General features: G+C 37.5%; 5 protein-coding genes and 1 pseudogene across 5 annotated transcripts; 2 read left to right on the top strand and 4 right to left on the bottom strand.

Moving 5' to 3' along the window:
• Window positions 1–843: 843 nt before the first annotated feature.
• LOC115627075 (N-acylneuraminate-9-phosphatase) lies at window positions 844–5,733 on the bottom strand. The gene is made up of 3 exons (XM_030522622.1): window positions 5,333–5,733; window positions 4,031–4,516; window positions 844–3,121 (listed from the first exon to the last, which is right to left on the bottom strand). The coding sequence occupies exons 1-3, from the start codon at window positions 5,534–5,536 to the stop codon at window positions 2,717–2,719; spliced, it is 1,095 nt and encodes a 364-aa protein (XP_030378482.1). The 5' UTR covers window positions 5,537–5,733; the 3' UTR covers window positions 844–2,716.
• Window positions 5,734–6,187: 454 nt separating this feature from the next.
• On the bottom strand, window positions 6,188–7,526 carry LOC115627272 (nuclear speckle splicing regulatory protein 1). Its single transcript, XM_030522902.1, has 2 exons — window positions 7,484–7,526; window positions 6,188–7,412 (listed from the first exon to the last, which is right to left on the bottom strand). The coding sequence occupies exons 1-2, from the start codon at window positions 7,492–7,494 to the stop codon at window positions 6,257–6,259; spliced, it is 1,167 nt and encodes a 388-aa protein (XP_030378762.1). The 5' UTR covers window positions 7,495–7,526; the 3' UTR covers window positions 6,188–6,256.
• A 67-nt stretch (window positions 7,527–7,593) lies between these two features.
• Window positions 7,594–9,001, top strand: LOC115627103 (40S ribosomal protein S15Aa). Its single transcript, XM_030522660.1, has 2 exons — window positions 7,594–7,706; window positions 8,411–9,001. Exon 2 carries the CDS (start codon window positions 8,413–8,415, stop codon window positions 8,803–8,805), a length of 393 nt encoding a protein of 130 aa, XP_030378520.1. The 5' UTR covers window positions 7,594–7,706; window positions 8,411–8,412; the 3' UTR covers window positions 8,806–9,001.
• A 1,286-nt stretch (window positions 9,002–10,287) lies between these two features.
• On the bottom strand, window positions 10,288–11,349 carry LOC115627300 (mediator of RNA polymerase II transcription subunit 7). Its single transcript, XM_030522936.1, has 3 exons — window positions 11,214–11,349; window positions 10,769–11,149; window positions 10,288–10,705 (listed from the first exon to the last, which is right to left on the bottom strand). Exons 2-3 carry the CDS (start codon window positions 11,096–11,098, stop codon window positions 10,376–10,378), a joined length of 660 nt encoding a protein of 219 aa, XP_030378796.1. The 5' UTR covers window positions 11,099–11,149; window positions 11,214–11,349; the 3' UTR covers window positions 10,288–10,375.
• A 4,383-nt stretch (window positions 11,350–15,732) lies between these two features.
• LOC115627417 (peroxiredoxin 1) lies at window positions 15,733–17,556 on the bottom strand. The gene is made up of 2 exons (XM_030523087.1): window positions 17,410–17,556; window positions 15,733–16,782 (listed from the first exon to the last, which is right to left on the bottom strand). The coding sequence occupies exon 2, from the start codon at window positions 16,780–16,782 to the stop codon at window positions 16,198–16,200; it is 585 nt and encodes a 194-aa protein (XP_030378947.1). The 5' UTR covers window positions 17,410–17,556; the 3' UTR covers window positions 15,733–16,197.
• A 510-nt stretch (window positions 17,557–18,066) lies between these two features.
• On the top strand, window positions 18,067–18,390 carry LOC115627382 (annotated as a pseudogene).
• Window positions 18,391–19,146: the final 756 nt, after the last annotated feature.

Raw genomic sequence — 19,146 nt, 5'->3', positions numbered from 1 at the left:
CTAAATTATAATCTTTATGATTTAAAAGCCTGTTCCAGTTTATGCATTCGGTTAAATTTGTTGAAATCGGTTCTGCTGACTTTTCATCACATCGCAAGTTTCTTTCAAAATCGGTGGAATAGAATTCGTTAAACCTTAACGATTCAACGATTTTATGAAAATAATAAACAAACGCCTGAGGTAACATTTTTCTCAATGGTAAGCTTTTAGTGTTAATAAGTGATGCGAATCCAGAAAATTCAACCAAGTCGATTCGAAAATGTAGAACTTATATTTTGTTTATTTATTTCCACTATTTCTGAAATTTAAACAATTCCACCCTTTATTACTTTCGTTTTAAAACGTTTTCGTTTTTTAAATTATATTAACAGCACCAGTTGTTGCAGTTCTCCAGTCCAATTCTCAATTCCAAATAAGTTTATAAAACTGATTAACTGGTTTTTACTAATTTTGACGTTGATCGGCACTGCAACAATATATATCCGAATAGTTCACAATTTCCAATTAAGTGTTTGCTTGATCTAATTAAATTTAAAAAATTAGATGAAGTATAGGGTTCGATTAGGACATAATTAAAACACTTAAAACCTATTCTCAAAAAACACAAAGCCCCAACGGTTTGTCCACAAATTCCAGAGAGATTAGGTTTATAATGTTGGCTAACTTTAAATTAATTTTACATTGTGTGCCCATTAGTGTACAGTATATGTAAAACCACATTTTTCCCATAATTATCTTCCGAAATAAGTTATTGTTTATGGCAACTTAAGATGCTTGATTCTTCAAACAATTTCAAATAGGAGAGGGTGTTCTGAAAGTGTAATTGAAACGGTTGTTGTGGAATTTTGGTGCATTCTCATTTATTTAATATAACAATACGCCTTCAAATATCTCACATTTTGATTTCATGCATATACATATAATATTAATAGTTTATAGGCTGGATTGCAAATAACAGTTTGCTAACGAATTATCAGTTCTTACTACGATCTAGCACTAATTATACATTGTACGATGCTGTATGTATTCGCATGTATATACATACATGTGCATGTGTGTGTAGGTGCAGGTGTGTGTGTGTATGTGTGGCTCGTTTTGGTAAATTGTACATTTAGTTGCTCACTCATGAATACATAAATATATAACTACATATTTAATTATATATGTATAACAGCTACTTTCGTAAACTTCAATATATTCATATTAATATAAACATCATTGTAATTATGTATGTGTGTGTTGGTGTGGGTGCGTGTGTGTGTGTGTATGTAAGTATGTATGTACATTTGTTACTTGTTTTCAACAGTATTTATTCATATATTTTTATAACGCACATTACGTTTCCTCTTTGCATATACATTTGTTTGTTTATTTTGTTGGGTTGGTTTTTATAAAACGGGAGACAGAAAAAGACGCTTAGAAAAATACCTATTTACATAGTATTTATGTATGTTTCTAAGTATACTTAAAGTATTTTATGGCAGATAACGAGATTCTCCATTACATTTCTGTATTCTCATCCTGTTTTGACATCTAAAGCTGAAGTTGAACTTTGAATTCCTGAATTTCCTGCATATGTATTTTTATTTGTATTTTTTTGGGGGAGAGCGTTCCGAAACTGTTTTCCCTTTATTACAATTATTATTATTTTTTTATAATATGTACTTTTCACTTTAAGTGATGGAGTATTTTGTGTTTCGCATTATAAAATTTGTAACGTATAGAAAAAGGCAGCGTATTTGTTTTTGTAAATATTAAGAAATGTTCATCTGTAAAAAGCTAGTGAGTTCGGAGCTGGTCACATATATCATATATACATATCATATATATTTGAAAAATAGTTGCTACTTAATACTCTGTTTTATTCATAGCACTATATAAAGCCTGCTAGTTTAGATCAAAATGAGGATTCGCAGATATTTGAAGATTCGCATTTATGAACTGGTGGAACTCAAAATAATGGCACATTTAATTTAATGTCCACGTTTCAGATTCACTGAAGTTAAATGGGCTTTTAGAAACTTAAATGTTCACAGATATTTCAATTTTCGCATTTAAGATTGAGTGGAATTAATTAAATTAGCAAATTTAAGACTTGGTGTAATAAAAATTAATTAATTTACTCACTGAATTCACAAATATTGTGAATTCCGCAATTAATATTTGGTGATTAATTAATTCATTGATTTACACATTTGATGAATTCAGCATTTAATATTTGGTGGAATTAAAAGTGCTTAGTTAATTGAATATACACTCATATGCTTAATTCCGCTTTAGTATTTGTTGAAATTAAAAGTAATTAATCATTTAAGTTCATAAATATTCTGATTTCCACATTTAATATTTGATGGAATAAAAAGTAATTAATTCTTTGAATTCATGCAAATTCTAAATTCCGCATATTATGTATGGAAAACTTTTACGTTTTTTCTACAATTATCTTCCGAAATACGTGTTTCTTTAAGGTAGCAGCTAAAACCCCACAATAACCTTAGTTATTTAAACAAAACGTGTTCGTTTAGAATGAGAAAAAGTACTCTCGCACAAAATCTCAAGAAAAAAAACTAATTTCTTTTCGCTCTCCCCCGAGTAGTTTTGAACTGCTGTCCGTTTCGGTTCTGTCTGTCTGTCATGTGCGTTATTTGTCTGAAGGTACTTTAGTTTCTTTCTTTTCTCCTGTTCTACTTCTTTTTCTTTTGCAATGCTTTGCTCTTTAGAGAAAACTATCGCAGCTATTCTCTGCCTCACTATTGGAGCACTCAATGGCTGGCAGAGAGCCGCCTCTTCTATATGCCAACTGTCTCTGATAGGCGTGTCGCTGATACTGATACTGGAGAGATTGGGAATAGGCTGTTTGGGACGTACTGCCCCCACTGCTTATGTTACTGCTACAGCTCATATGGCTGGCTCGACGTCTGGTTGCCGAACTCATTCCGCTCGGCGTTGATGCACCGGATCCGGCGGGACCAGCGACTGCATTGAGACGCGGAAAATATTTGTACAAGTCCAGAAGATTGTTGAGTCGTATGTGCGGTTTATACTCGACATCGTCCAAGTTTTGTGGTGCACTGCTCAGCGGTGTCCAGAACGTCAGGCCTAGCTGGGCCAGATGTCCGCCCTGTAAGTGCGGAAATATATACGAATATTATTATTGGTGTCAATTATTTATGCATACAAACATACATACATATGTACATATGTAAATGCAAAACCGAGTACGTGTGGAATGGGGTTTTATTTCGAGGCAAACAACATTTCCGGTTATTTAAATTTAAACACACTTCAGTTTCCCTTTGCACACAAAGTACTTTAAAAAGCAGAACTTGTTAAGCTCGACTATCGAATCGGGTATATCCTATAGTGAAAGCAATTTCTGGCACTTTCCATTGCTGAATTTCTCTCCTTTCTCATTGCTAATTTTTGTAAGAAATTCCAAAAAATAAAATAAACTCGTCGTTTCTCGGACCTAGGAGAATCTGGATGCCAACTTTGGTTATTCCAGCTTTTATAGTTTCTGAGACAGACGGACGAACGGACGGGCATGTCTAGATCGATTCGTCTAGTCCCGCTGATTAAGAATATATATACTTTATGGGGTCGGAGATGCTACCTTCTGCCTGTTACATACTTTGCACAAACCTAATATACAATTTTTACCCGACGGGTACAGGGTATAAAAACATTCAAATAATTTCCTATTTCTTTTCGTCCCGGATTTTATTTATTATAATAAATATGTTCATTAATTTTTTTAGCCCTCCTATGCGCTTCTCATACGAAGCAGCTAAGCAATTAATTCATTAACTTTTTGTTATATTTCGATCACCACCCTCCTTTGCGCTTCTCATACGGAACAACTAAGCTATGTCGACTTAGCCAACATCAGAAAAAAAAACACACAATTTCAAAAGCCGTTATTAGCAGACGAATGTTGATTCATCGAAACGTTATCACCCTACGCGTACTAACAGCCACTCAAGCGATTTCTCCCCCGGTATTTAATAATGCAACAGCTGTGTTGACTCACCTTAATGTCGGTCTCCAATTTATCGCCAATCATTGCGCACGTTTGTGGCTTAACGCCGAGGAAATTGCACGCCGCGTAGAATATCTCCGGATGGGGCTTCTCCCATGGCAGATCCGAAGAGACGAGCACGCAATCGAAATATTCGCGCACATGGAGACGATGCACCTTCTCCCACTGGGCATTCGATGGACCGTTGGTGATGAGCGCCAACGCGTATCCGGCACGTCGCATACGTTGCAGCAGCTGGACATAGTCGGGGGGGACGGCCAGATAGCGATAGCGCAGCTTTAGCCACTTGGTATATACCTGCTCGGCGAGGTGCTTGTGTTTGGGCTGCAAGGATTCGCGCCACAGATGTGTGCGCCAGCAGTCGAGCGAGGTTTGAGAGCTGTCCGGGCAGCGACGGAACGATTTTAAAAAGGTCTGAGTGGCCAGTGTGGCGTCATCTTTGGTAAAGTTATACTGCGCCTCCAGCACATCGGTTAGCTAATTCATAAAAAATACAAATAAACAGAACGATTAGAACGTTTAAGTTGGGCGAGCCCGACCCTTGCATACCCTATACCCGCCCAATCCAAACATTCATTCATCAATATTTTTATAAACACAATCGTTTCACTAGTAAGAATTATTTTTTTCCTTATTTAAAATAGTGGCTATATATGATTTGTAATAAACTTGATATGTGCACTGATAAGGCAAGTCCACATACCAAGTTTGGTGTCTGTAGCTCCTATAGTTCAAAATTTATTGAAGTTCATACAGACGAACAAATGGCTTAATAAACTGACAAAAGGATGGACATGTCTATGCTGTCTTGTCATCAGTTTAGCATGATCTTATATGTCCTATATGTTTGTACCCAAAACGTAGGGTCTGCCATCTTCGGGTATAGGGTAAACGTTTTCACATTTTATTTTTGGCTACAAACAACTTTGACCTTTGGTGCATTGATCTAATAATGCGCTAAATACACGCAAGCATATACATATAGGCGCGCCGCTTTTCCTATCTCCGGATACACTCAGGTAGACTATACTAAGTACTCGTATATATAGACACAAACACATGTATGTATATCTGTATGTATAGGCAGGCAGGCGCAGGCATACGTAACGCAACACGCGTTGCAGTGGAAATTTTTTACAAATTCTAATCGCGCGCACTTTCACACTGTCCCTTACCGCTCGCCCTCTGCTAACCCATGAATGTACATAAAGATGTATGTATGCATGTGTGTGTGTGTGTGTATGTTACACTCCACACCTACCACCTGCACAATCAACCCCACAACGAACCCACCTTACGTATCGCCTTGGAGTCACCGCTCCTGGTTGGTATCAACGTATTATCGAAGTCAAAATAAAACGCGTTGATTTTTGCACAAATTCCATCGAGTTGAGTTGTATGCTTTATGCTTGATGTTGTTGCTGATGCTGCTGCTTGTGTTGTTGTTGTTGCTGCTGCTGTCGTCGTCAACACAAATCCAAATCTACTTGATGCCATGAGTGTTATTCCCAAGAAATATTAAAACCTTTAGCATACAGCACAAAATGTTTTACAGTTCAGACAATTCGAAAGTAGAGTTGTTGCGCGCGTTTTTATTCGGTTCGTAACGTTAAAACTGCAACTAAATCTAACGAAATTAGCGCTAAGGTGAAATAAAGGGAACAGGTAAATGTCTAACCAAGGCAAGAGCAAAGCAATGACTGACTGAATGAAAGTACACGCGCATACAGTCCATTAGATAAGTTTGTGCACCTACGACCTTTTGCGATGGGGACAAAAACAACCCCGTGTTTGTTTTTCTGTAAACCCGCGTCGCAGTTCCATTCTGGCACGTCCAAATTGTTTCCAACAGATAAAAATTGTATTCAAAATTAACGTTGTGTTCACACGCTTGTTAATGGCAATTCATAAACAAATACCAATGCGGTAAACAATTTTTATCGCAGCAGTGTAAAGCTACCTGCTATTTGTATGGTTATTTATTGGCAGCACTGCTGTATGGCTATTTATGGGCAGCACTGTCGATAGCTGTAAGTGTTGCCGAACGCAGTGATGACGTATATACAAACTATCGCAATTGCATTGGTAGCACTTTTGTACAATATGTCAGAGCAATTGCGCGAAATTTAAATAAATGAATGGTGCAAGTATGAACATTGACGACGGTTTTAATGAACTTTGTACGATTTCATTTATAAATAATTAATTTTAATTACTTTAAGCCTGTCGCGCTTTCTTTCGTTCTTGGTAACGCGCCACGGCCGCATCGAAAACTTCACCCACGGTACGCTTCTTCCAGATATAGCTAAGATCGATACGCTCTCTGGGTGGTGTTGGCACGGGTTGTACTTCTGATGGCTTTTCCATGTCTGCTGCACTCTTTTCGCAGAGTGACTTTGCTTTCGGTTCATTGACAGCTTTGCTTTCGGTCGATATTTCTGGTTGTTCTATCTTGGGTTTTGATTCTACGATTTTGGTTTTAGTCTCTAATTCTTTAACAGGCCTATTGACAGACTTTTCATCATCATCGTCGCTGGAGTCGTCAATGCTGAAATCTGAGTCGGCGTCTATGTTGTTGGTCAAATGTGCCTTCACAGTGCTGCTGCTTGGTTTGACCTCCTCCTCTTCTACAGTCTTGTCCTTGTCTCGCTCTTCATCGGAATGCCGACGTCTATAACTTCGCTGTTTGATGCCAATCTTTGTAGGCGGCTCTGTTGCTTGTTTCTCCGCCTTGATTGGCTTGTAGGCCACATCGTCGGCTGTTGGTGCTGTTTTCGGCTTCAGTTTGTCTTGGTCTGTGCCCAATTTCTGTTCATATAGATGCCTGTAGAAGCCATCGAGATCCTTTTGCTTGGTGACATCGCCAATTGCTTCCAGATACTCGTCTCTCTGTTCCTGCTCTTGCAACAGCCGTATAGACTCGAGTTTCTTGCGATATGTTGCTGTCACATACGTGTCCTTGTCCTGGAACTTCTCCCCCTCGGCTTCGCGCTCTTTCTGCACTTGTCGTTCGATGCGCAGTTCATTCTCCAGCTTGCGCCGCTCAGCATGCTCCATCAGCCGGCCAATGTATTTGGGTTTACGCGGCTCTTGACTTTTCGTCTGTTTGGCCTCCTCGCGCTTGTTGTCCATCTCATCGTAGAGCTCGTCATATTGAAAGATGGTGGGATCCTCGGCCAGTGCCTTCTCCTGCATTCGTCGTGCCACTCTTCGCTCCATTAGACTGGGCCCACTAGTAGTGCCTGCCTTGGCACGCATTTGGGGTGCATCATTGTCGCTCTCCGAGCTGGTGTTCTCATCGAATATAGATGGCTTTGTTGCGGGCGGTGGTGCAGCAGTTTTCTTCTGCTGCCCAGGCACTATTAGACCATATCTGAATAAAATATGAAAAATATGCATTAATATATACATAATTATTCATTTGATAATATGCATATCACTTACTGCTTCGACATTGTTTATTCTCTTCTTCTTTTTACTTGCAAATGTCATTCGCTGTGGTGTGAGAGCTGCCACACAACTCAAAAAAGTGGGCTTGTCATTGGTGCAACCCTGTGTTCTCACTTCTGACAGCTGTCAAATGCTTCAAGATGGACTTCCTCTCTCTTTTCCGATACGTTCGCGGTCGTGTAAATTTGTGTTGAAAAATCACAAAATTAAATCTTAGGTAATCCGCGTCGATTTACTGTAATATACTCGCTATAAACATGTAGAAAGTTTCACAAATGCCGTTGCATTCATCTACACTAAAGATTTTGTGCGAACGCGTTGCAAAATATGTGAATATGCGTTTTTTTTTTGTGTGGGCAAAAGTGGTTTAAAAGTGCGAAACAAATTGCTTACCGGCACCTTCAGCACCATAGGAAGCAAGACAATGCATAAATTCCAACAGTCTGCATTCCCACTTAGTGCTTGATGTTTATTGTTTGTTAAAATTTTTTTCTGTGAGGCATTTCAAATGCCGCAAACTCCTGTAGTGTTTTTTTTTCTCTTTGGCCGCATCAGCTGTGTTGTTGTCTGTCCGCTGCCGGCGCAACAATCCAAAGGCCATCAAAGGAGCTCAAATGAATATGCGTCATTGATTGACTGAGTGATTTAAAGTGCCCGCCACTTTAAATTCTGCAACTCGTCCTTTTCGTCGTTGTTGTTGTTTACATGACTGCAATGGGGCTACTACGTACATACATATAGTATGTGTATACACATACATATGTACACATTCGTATTGTATTCACATATTTCGCAAAACGCACGTGCAGTTTATTTGTTATATGAATTTCTTGTACATTTTTTTCCATGTTTTTGTTGGTGTTCTGGAAATGTAACTAATATATTGCTTTCTCTTTCCCCCCCCCACTCCACACATTACAGCCATGGTGCGTATGAACGTATTGGCCGATGCCTTGAAATGTATCAACAATGCTGAGAAGCGTGGCAAGCGTCAGGTCCTGCTTCGTCCCTGCTCGAAAGTCATCATCAAATTCCTGACTGTGATGATGAAGCACGGCTATATTGGTGAATTCGAGATTGTCGATGATCATCGTTCGGGCAAAATTGTTGTCAACCTCACCGGACGCCTCAACAAATGTGGCGTCATCTCGCCACGCTTCGATGTGCCCATCAACGACATTGAGAAATGGACCAACAATCTGTTGCCCTCACGTCAGTTCGGCTATGTTGTGTTGACCACATCCGGCGGCATTATGGATCACGAGGAGGCCAGGAGAAAGCATCTGGGAGGCAAGATCCTTGGATTCTTCTTCTAAATAAGTGTGTGTGGAGTTCAAAAATGTTAAAATAATGGTTTTATTTCTCCGACGCCCACAAAACGACTTATATGCGAACACTCTCATATATGTTGAAATTAAGGTTAAAAACAAATTTGCATTCAGCACAACATCCAGTTAAATGAATGTTAACAACAAAACGCGAAATAAAATGATTTCTACATAATAATTTTAATACAGATTGTTTTTTTTTTGTTCCCCAGCCCTAAAATAAACTGTAAGCGAAAAACGTGACGAAGTGACAGTAAATTGTTAACATAAAACCGTGTTGTGTGAATTTCCAGAAAATTAGAACTATTAGAGCTCTGGGGAAGAGCCCGGGCTTATCGCCAGGATCGAAGACGCACTAGAAAACCCAAAAACTGTAGTTTGCGAAACACCACGTGCGGATTTTAGTAGCTACAACACCTGAATGTAGTGTATGCCCAACAAGAATTGTAATTCCTATAAAATCAAACAATGTATCTTCATGTCCTAGTTTAGTTTTCGGATGTACTTCAAGCGCTATAATAAAATATAAAACATTGCAAATAGCAGGGTAATCGTGTATCATAGCTTTCCAGTAGACAGGCAAATATTTGCACAACAAATTTGTCGAATTTTACTGGAATAATATATTTGTAATTCAATCAATATCAATAATTCAATCCTAACATAGATTTCTGTCAAAAGCAAGCTCCGGCCTCTGGAGATTAATATTGCAAAACGAAATTATGAAATGATGTTGTTTGCAAACCATTTGCCTGAGTCTTTGGTTAATTGATTCATAACTTTACCTTTTAGGCAAACCACAGAAATATTGGTTCCATTACAAATACATGTTTAAAATGAATTCCCTTCACTGTCTCTTATAGAAAAAGAGTTTTCTTGAAAAAGATAATGATCAACTTATTTTTAATCTGAAGAACTTATGTACTTTATATTTAAGCTACCTATTTATACATTATACCTCTAACGAAAAATATCTATTAATGGATGACGAATGGTCCCAGACGAGTCCGAAATTTCATTTTTGTAAACCTGTTACGATAGGTACCAAATGGTCCGATTCCTAACTTCTTCGCTTTTCTATTTTTATATTTACTAGGGTTTTTGGTCTTAATTTGTATTCCTCAAGGCAAATGGCAAATACTCTTTCGTTTAATGAGCAGAATGTGCGAAAGTATGCCCTGTAATTGAAGCTGAACCATGTCATTTGTTTAGACGTCCACAGTAAGTAATTTAATAGTTGGATTTCTGTACTATTTACCAGAACATACAGAATTTTTGTACTCGTTTCGATTAAGAAAAATAGGATAAAGTTTAAGTTCTCTTAGGCCGCCAATTTGGATTTAGTTGTGTTAAGGAACCCGATCAAAATCGGTGCATTAGTAAAATGAATAAGTTGTGCCTCGTTTAAATATTATGTTTAATTAAAATGAGTGTACAAAGGGGGGTGTTGTAATTGAAATTCTTTTCGGCTTATGCTGTTCATAAAATTATATTATTCTCACGGATTTTCATTTTTTAACATTCACATTATTTGTAGAAACCTAAAGTAAGGCTTTCATCATTCAATGGCATCTACAAGCTTACACATCATGCGATCCTGTTGGTAGCTTGGATCGTTTTTCGCCGCCGCATTCGATTCCAGGGGATCCGCTTCTGTTTTGACCTTGGCCGTGCCATCTTCTTCGTCGGCCAGTGTGGGAAGTGCCGCGAACGCATTATTTACTATATCTCGTACTCGCTCGAGATGTTTTTGAAAGCGAGTGGCTGTTTCGACTCGTTGCCGTTTCTGCATTTCCATCATGACGCGCAATGTTTCCCGCGCTTGATGCGGTCTGAATTCGTTGAGCAGATGATGCATATTGACAAAAAGCAGGCTGAGGTCATCAATCTGACGATTGGGAAGATTATTATTAAAGAATAGCTAAATATCACAAATTGGCAGTGTACTTACCTTTTCTGTGCGTCTAGGACTGTCGGGGTTCAATATTAGAAAATCAATGAGATCCAAAAAGTTGACTAGCAGCGAATGGTTTAACTTTTTCAGTTCCTTTCGTCGATCGAAGTGTATGGGTATGAGACGTTTTATGTTCTGCGACTCCAGGGAGCGTATCATCTCATCGTTGTTATATTGAATGCCGAACATGCTGTACACCTCATGTTGCGATGGAGGCGGTGGTGGGCGAGGCGCACGGTTTCTCCTTATATTCTCATCTGTGTAATTGCTAATGTACCGCTCTGGCGGCATCGGCAGACTCGACACTTGTGTCTCTGGTCCAGACATCTTGACGCCTTTAAATTATAGCTGCGTAAGCCCAAGGCTCTTTCCAAATTGCTGTGGGTTTGTTTTAGAGTTAATGCTTTTATTTCTTTCAATTTTGGCTGTTAAGGATGCATACGTGGACGTGGCTCGAGTGCTTTCAAATTTCCTGCTGCTTTCCTAAATGTTGAGATTTATTATTTTCACAATTGCGTGATGGTGTTTCGACGTTTTTGTTATATTTATGCAAGTGGGTATAAAATATTATTGCTTCTGCAATTGTTTTGGATTAAAGTTAGAGATGCGAATTACTTGCGTGATAGTGATTTTGTCGGTGTTATCAGCTGGGACAAATATTGTCCCAAAGTAACAGTTTTGTGGAATTTGCCAAAGTTATCGATAGCTCTAAATGTCAATCGATAAGAGTTCCATTTGAAAACTGCGTGATATGTCCAATGCTAGCTTTAATAAATATACAGTACATAGCTAAAAAAGCACATGATTAATTCTTATAAGTAATATATTTATAATGTTTAATTGCTTTCTACAACTTGTTGTTGTTTAATCACCAAAGCAAAAACCAATAAATGTTTAATAAGCTGTTTACAAGCATAATTGCCTTACTGTTATGGTTTAAAAACTGCATGCTCTCAAATGGCAGAAACCTAAATGCGTTATTAAATAAATAATAAGGTGTTAATTGCTGTTGGCCGAGTTATCAATCAGAAGTTATGATGGCACGGCACCAAGCATTTAAATTATTAATGAGTTAATACACGACCATATCTGTGCTTAACACAGGTGACAGAACCAAGTAATGGCCGTAGTAGTTAAGATAAGAGATATGCCGAATGCTTTACGTTTCGTTGATTAACTTGCTGATACGATCTTGCCCTGGAAAAGTTTGCAGTAAAATAAAGCCATAAAATGGACAAACTACATTAACCGTTCGATAAAACAAACATGTTCGTATATTATATAATTAAAAAATATAAGCGACAATTTTCTACATAAACGACTTTAAATACAATATTTATTAAAATAAGGCAAATAACAATTTACAAATATATGTTTCAGTTTGACTACAATTTATGAATCCCTTCATTATTTAGCTAAACTAATATACATATAAAAGTATCTATTAATTTCCTTTTTTTAATGGTTGTTCATCTTTTTTTTATGAATTGATTCCCAAATTAATTTATTAGTGTTGGTTCAGTACGATAAAAATTCCTTGGCATTTGCTTTTGAATACTCTTTATTTCCTCCATAGGCGATTTTGGTTTGTTCAACGAAATCGGACAGCAAAGGTTATGAGAAGAGAATACGAGAGGGCCTTTAAAGTAATTTGAATGCTTACAACTTAAAATAGATTTAAGCGTTTGTTCAATATAGCAGATAAACCTAACTATTTAGATATTTGTTTTCAGTCAGATTTCAGGCAGTCATTAAATTTCCCATACAGGGATATTTAATATAAAGCCTTACCAGTTTAAAATGAATTTTAATTATTAGCTATATACCGACTTCGCAATCAGATCAAAAGGATTTTTCGTATATTTTTTTAAAATTTTACTAAAACATACAATCTATTTGGCCTATTTCTTTTCACCAATTGAACGAATACTTTGAGCTATTTAAAATTTTTTTATTTACCACTTTTACGAATACTATTTATAATTTGAATATATATGTATACATAAAAATAATATTCATATTAAATAAATACATTTTCTTATAAAGAAATGTAGTCTTTGGCATTGTTTGTAAAGCGTTTAATTCCCCAAGAAAAACTTATTAACTTCCAATTCCTTTTGATGGAATTTTTATAGATTCTACTTTTGGCATTATCGGCTGACTGACTGGCTTTATCAGCGCCTGTCTAATCAAAGTGGGCGCGACAGACAACCTTTTCTTTAATTATGGAACCGAGACAGACATATAATACATATTTGAGTGTGCACGTTCCGGGGTCGGGTCTTCAATTATATATACTATATACTTAGTTTATTATATTTCTCCTAGTCCAAGTGTTAATTCCATGTTTCACACAATTCGTGGTTACAGTTAATTACATTTCGGAATATATAATGCGCTTTTTATGGGTCTCAATTAGCTTTATTGACAACAACAGCGTGAGATATTGATCGGCCATCCCTCTGGGAAACAACGCCTTTGTCATGTCTATGGTGCGGCAATGAAATCAGAATTCCATAAACTAAATCAATCGGAGAAATTGAAAGCAGGACTGCGGAATTTCGATTGCCATCTGACTTCTGCACGCACACTTTTTCTTTCTGTGCCCCAATTGGTGGCGAAACTTGCCTCAAAATGTACTTTCCTCCATTGAATGGCATTTGAATTGCTCTCTTTGGCCGAAGTTGGTTGCGCAAATCATTTTGCAACCACAATAACAATAATTGAAATCCCCGCCAATGATTCAGCATAATCAGAGTTTCAGAGACAGTCTCCGCCGTCATCATTTTTGACGAATAGCTTCAGCCGATCGACCCACAGAGCGTTCAACTTAGGTTCAGGTACTAGTAAAATACAAAACTAGTCACGATGCTGACCAAATAGTACGTGTATGTTCCCCCAGCTATGGCCGGCACGACAATACCCTTGGAAAGTATTTTCGCTTCTATTTATCAGTTCTTCCGTCTGAGCCAATTTTTGCAATCAAGAAAATAATAATACCGATTGACGATCTATTTTGCTTGCACATGATTTTTGTTTCATTATTGGTCCAAAGAATCTAAATCTTGTTAAAATGTATGACTTTTTGCATTTTTCACCCGGATTATTTGGGTTCTTTTTATATTTATTATGTTTTTAAGGTGTGCATAATTTTTAGATCCTAGAATATAGATAATTCTAAATTATAGCTTTTAATAATAAGTTTATAAAGTGTAAAAATGTAGGAAAATAACGTAACTTAAACTATAATAGTAATATTTAAAAAAAAAGTATATTAAAAAAATAATTTTTGGATTTTTGAAGAAAAAAAAATCTCTAAATCGCAGCTTTAGGAAATAGGTTTTCATTTAAAAATTTTACATTCAATATAAATATAATTTTATCAAAAAAAAAAAAGTAATTAAAAATATAATAATATTAATGTCTGATATAATAATAATACATATTTTTAATAAATGCATAGGAATAAGATATTTTCAAAACTAGCGACAAATATTTATAAGATAAATGCATTTACAAATTGCGTTTCTAAATATTTATGTTTATTGAATTCGGTCTTTAATAAAATAAGACACATGCATATATACATATAGAAGGTATAAATGTTAATGTAGATAATACATAATTAAATGAATGAAATAATCCGAAACGCAAGGTCAAAAGTAAAAGTACAGTTTAACAATTGAGTGTTTAACATACACTAAAAACTCTCTCGACGAACTTATAAGATGCCCTCTACAAGGGTAGTGTGCAAAACCAGCTGGTGGGCACTTTAGAAAGGGTTCTAGTAGGTTCGAAACAGACTGAGATAGCAACAGCTCAAAGCTTTTGACAACGTCATCGTGTACGTGCAAAGAGCGCCAATTCTCAAGCAGCTGTGCTGCCGACACACACACACACATACAGACTCTGCCATATGAATATTTATGTGCGTAGATGCCTACGCCAATTTACGTCGCTGATGCGCTACTTAGAGTGAGGTCCCCCAGAAGATGGTAGAATTTCCGACGCGCATCACTAAAAGAGCAGCACAAACGATGACAAATGTAATGCTCCTGTTGAACTAAGTAATTATTGTATGTACTCCGCTGTACTGACAAGCTAAGTTGGCTCGTAGAGCCACTGGCTACTAGATGCAGCCCAAAAGTGCTGCACTTCATTTATCTGTATCTCTTTCTGTTTAGAGAGCGGCGACAAGCACACGCCACTCATTAACTGTATTTTGACAGTTAGAAGGTAAAATAATTTTATAAAATAAATAATTATTTTGAACGTTGAGAAAATGTGAAAAAGAGAATATAAGAAACATCAGAAAATTATAATAAAAACCATCAGAAAAATAATGATAAGATAATAAAAAGATTTACAAATATATAGAAAAGTTAAGCGAAGAAAAATATATTTCTTTTTTAACAAGGACTGACTGGTAAAGGCTAACGACAAGCTTGAGTAAAATTTGCCTTTGTTAGGATCCACTACTGATGACAAAGGGCTGACGCGCGTTACTGCAGGGTATTTGTAAAAAGTTGCACTTGTGGCTGCCGTCGTCATGCGTAGCGCATTGCATATGGCAATACTGCTGAATGCCAGCATTAGAGGCAGCTGCTTGCACTTAACATTGCCAATTGCTAATTGGAATTGCTAAACAGGAATTGCAGCACATGTTGTGGAGCAGTGGGCCGAACACGTAACAGTAATAATAACAGCTGACGATGACGCACAACTCAATTCATTTGCCATGGGTTAGGAATTTCGCAATGGCAGCCATTTCCGCCATCTTCGCTCCTACACTACCTACAATAGAGCAAAAGTCCAGATGAGATAAACGCAACATTGAAACGCGCTTACCTCTGATAACAGCACCAAAAACAAAAAATCACTCGATTGCCAGCTGAAACTACTTAGCCAACCCACATAACCAAATGGCGCTGATAAGACGCCACATGTCTACAAAATGTGTATTACTATTCGATAGTTACTTTATTGTTTCACAAAAAAAATAGTAGTTACATATGTGTGTATGCATATCATATATGTTTGTATGTATGAATATACCAAGTAGCAGCTCTTTAGTAGCCAGTGGCCATATGTGTATGGTTGTGTGTGTGTGTGTGTGTTATTTAGTATAAGCTGCTCCAAACTTTCCGCTTAAGATAGGAAAGACAAGTACAAAAGAAACGGTCACAGTAATGACGAACTACGGGCTACGCTTTAATTGATTTCATATGTATTTGTTTGTGTGTTTTTGTGTGTGGGCCTCTTTCTGCATGTGTTGTGTGGTGTGCGTACGGTTCGAGCCCTCCAATGTGGACACAGTCAACACCCAAATAAGCTCACAATAGCCGGCATTGTTTATTTTTTGTTTTCTAAAAGCACGCACACCTACATTCTCTCCCCACTCCTCCTTTTGCCAATTATCTGGCTATTTAGGAGGTCTGGGAGAAGTACTCCTTGGACTTGGTTGGATCGGCGACCATGGTCTTCTGACCAGGCTTCCAATTAGCTGGGCACACCTCACCATACTTGTCGGTGTATTGGAAGGCCTGCACCAGACGCAGAGTCTCCTCGACGCTGCGACCGACGGGCAAATCGTTGATGGTTATCTGACGCAGATTCTGCTTGTCATCGATAATGAATAGACCGCGGAATGGTATGCCAGTGGCTTCATCGAGCACACCATAATCGCGTGCCACCTTCATCGATTTGTCGGCCAGCAGAGGAATCTCCATGTTGCCCAAACCGCCTTGTTTGCGGGGCGTATTGATCCATGCCAAGTGCGTGAATTGACTGTCAGTGGAACAGCCAATGACCTCACAGCCAATCTTGCGGAATTCGGCGGCACCCTCGGAGAAGGCGATGATCTCGGTTGGGCAGACAAATGTGAAGTCCAAAGGATAGAAGAACAACACCAAGTACTTGCCCTTGTAGTCGCTCAGCTTGATGTCCTGGAAGACGCCATTAACGACGGCGGTGCCGGCGAAATCGGGTGCGGGCTTCTGCAATTGTGGCATCTACATATTTAAATAAAGGAAAACACAAAAAAACACAACAAAGGGTTCACTACAAATTATGCAATTCATCAAAATGGTGGTCAATAAAACATGGCTGCCGCCAAAAATTCCAATTGGAAGATACAAATGCAAAGTAAAGACCCAAAAAAGTTAACTAGTTCGTTCGTTCATCTTTCATTCTTCCATTCTTTTTTTTGGGCTTTTGTACTTTGTGCGTAGCAACTACAACATTGAATAGAAAGATGCGATGTCGACGTCAACGCCAACGCCAGCGCTTGTCGTTTCGTTCTACAAACTTCTATAGAACTTTGCTAATTTGCAAAATGATGAAAAAAAGGGTGACGACGACGTCGCCGCCATGCTTTTTTCAGCCGGCTAAGATTACAACAACAAGAACAGGAAGAATTTAAGTGAATAGTGATTGGTGTTCGTGCCGATTGAATTTGTGCGCAAAAACGTTTTCGTGAAATAATCAACAGCATCATAATTATCATCTTGAACACAACTACTACAATCCAACTATCATCATTATAGCCTTACTGTTAGCTGCAATTTCTCTTTGACTTTGCTCATTATTTGCGACATGTACATTAGGTATGACAATTGTTTCCCAGGTTAGACACTCACTTTAACTTTTAATGTATTGTGTATTAAAAAAAGCAATTGTGTTATTTCCGCTTTAATCAAAGACCGCTCGACACTTCGCCAAAGAACCAACTTGTCGGGAAGACAAACCACTCGCGAATGCTTTCAGTCGGGCCACCGAAATCAATGAGAGCCGGCAGCCGCCAAAAAAGCGCTCCATGCTCGCTTCGATAGGCGATAAAACTTAGAAATGAGCGCATGCAGTATTTGTTGCTACGTTAACAGCGAGTCACGACCGCGCCTCCACATCTAAATCACATTTACAAACGATAACGGGCTTCAAATACACCACATTTAATACGCATTAAATAATAATATTTGTAATCTTCAATAATAAATACATATAAAAAGTAAAAATCTACCAAAAATAAAAATATTAAATAAAATGAAGAATAAAATCTGTTAAATTTTATATATATCTTAATTCATAACAAAAATATTGCTACTGCGATTCACTTTTTTAATCATGGGAATATATTTAATTGGATTAAATAGATTAAATTATTCTTATAATTTTTTCAAAATTCGGGCAGGATATTTTCGTAAACAGTGTGCAAGGAATTATTTTCATTTGTATTTGTATATTATTATTTGACTTCATTAGTTAGTTTGTTACGGATACAATTTTTGGTGTGAACTATGTTGGTTTTCTGTCCATCGTGCAGTAGCAGTTTAATGATCGAAGACAGCGAAGATTATACTTATCAACGTCTATCATGCTACGCATGCCCCTACATATCAGATATCAAAAAGAAGATTTCGTCGAAAATATTTCCAAAACTTAAAGAAATTGATCAAGTGCTGGGTGGCGTAGCCACGTGGGAAAACGTCGATTCTACCGACGCCGAGTGCTCGGCATGCTCACATAAGCGTGCCTATTTTATGCAAGTCCAAACGCGTTCAGCAGACGAGCCGATGACCACATTCTATAAGTGCTGCAATCATCAGTATGGACAGATATAGCGGGACTAGGAGCATCCTCCGAGCCACCTTAATGTGCAATAATAACTTCACAATGCCATGTAAACGCAAAGCAACTACAGAAATTTCGTCCCAATACGCTCAGCCACTTGACAACAAGTAAACAATCGCAATAAAACAAAATTGCAGCAACCAATAATAGAGGAAGACCCGCCTCAGATCTGCCTCCCAAGCAATAATATTTAAAATGTTTAACATTGTTCGCTTCATACTTATAATATTTTAATATATACAAGTATTTTAAAATGTATCTTCATTTCAAATGAATGTTTGAAGCAAACGCTCGATACATGTGGTTGGCTTCGTTACATTTTCAACGATTACCATGGTCAGTACGCGTTATTCGATATACACAGGGCTGGTTTGCGCGATAAAAGTAGCAATCGACGCCTTAAAGCAGTGAGAACTCAAGTTAGTTTTCCATCTTAAGTTAATTAATTTGGGCATTGAAGTGTATCTCCATAATTGTCGAACTATTAAGGTGAACTAGTGTTAGTTACTGAGTAATACAACAATTTAATGTACGTAATACGGCACCATGAAGAGACAATATAAAGTTTTGAAATGTGAAGTCAACAGCTTAAGAGGAAAAACACGCTAGCCTGCATTGTTGTTGTTGCTTTGCCTAAGTAACGTCGCACAAAGTGGTGGCTGCCGTACAACGCAAGTGGTGAAGCGAATAGCATTTGAAAATAAACGTACAATACGTAGAAAAAAAATTTATTTCTGTGAAGAAAA

This window comes from Scaptodrosophila lebanonensis, unplaced genomic scaffold, assembly GCF_003285725.1.
Source record: "Scaptodrosophila lebanonensis strain 11010-0011.00,11010-0021.00 unplaced genomic scaffold, SlebRS2 tig00000092-arrow-pilon, whole genome shotgun sequence".
Lineage (NCBI taxonomy): Eukaryota > Metazoa > Arthropoda > Insecta > Diptera > Drosophilidae > Scaptodrosophila > Scaptodrosophila lebanonensis.
Note: the sequence above shows the minus strand (reverse complement) of the source record. Positions and strands in the feature narration are given on the sequence as shown.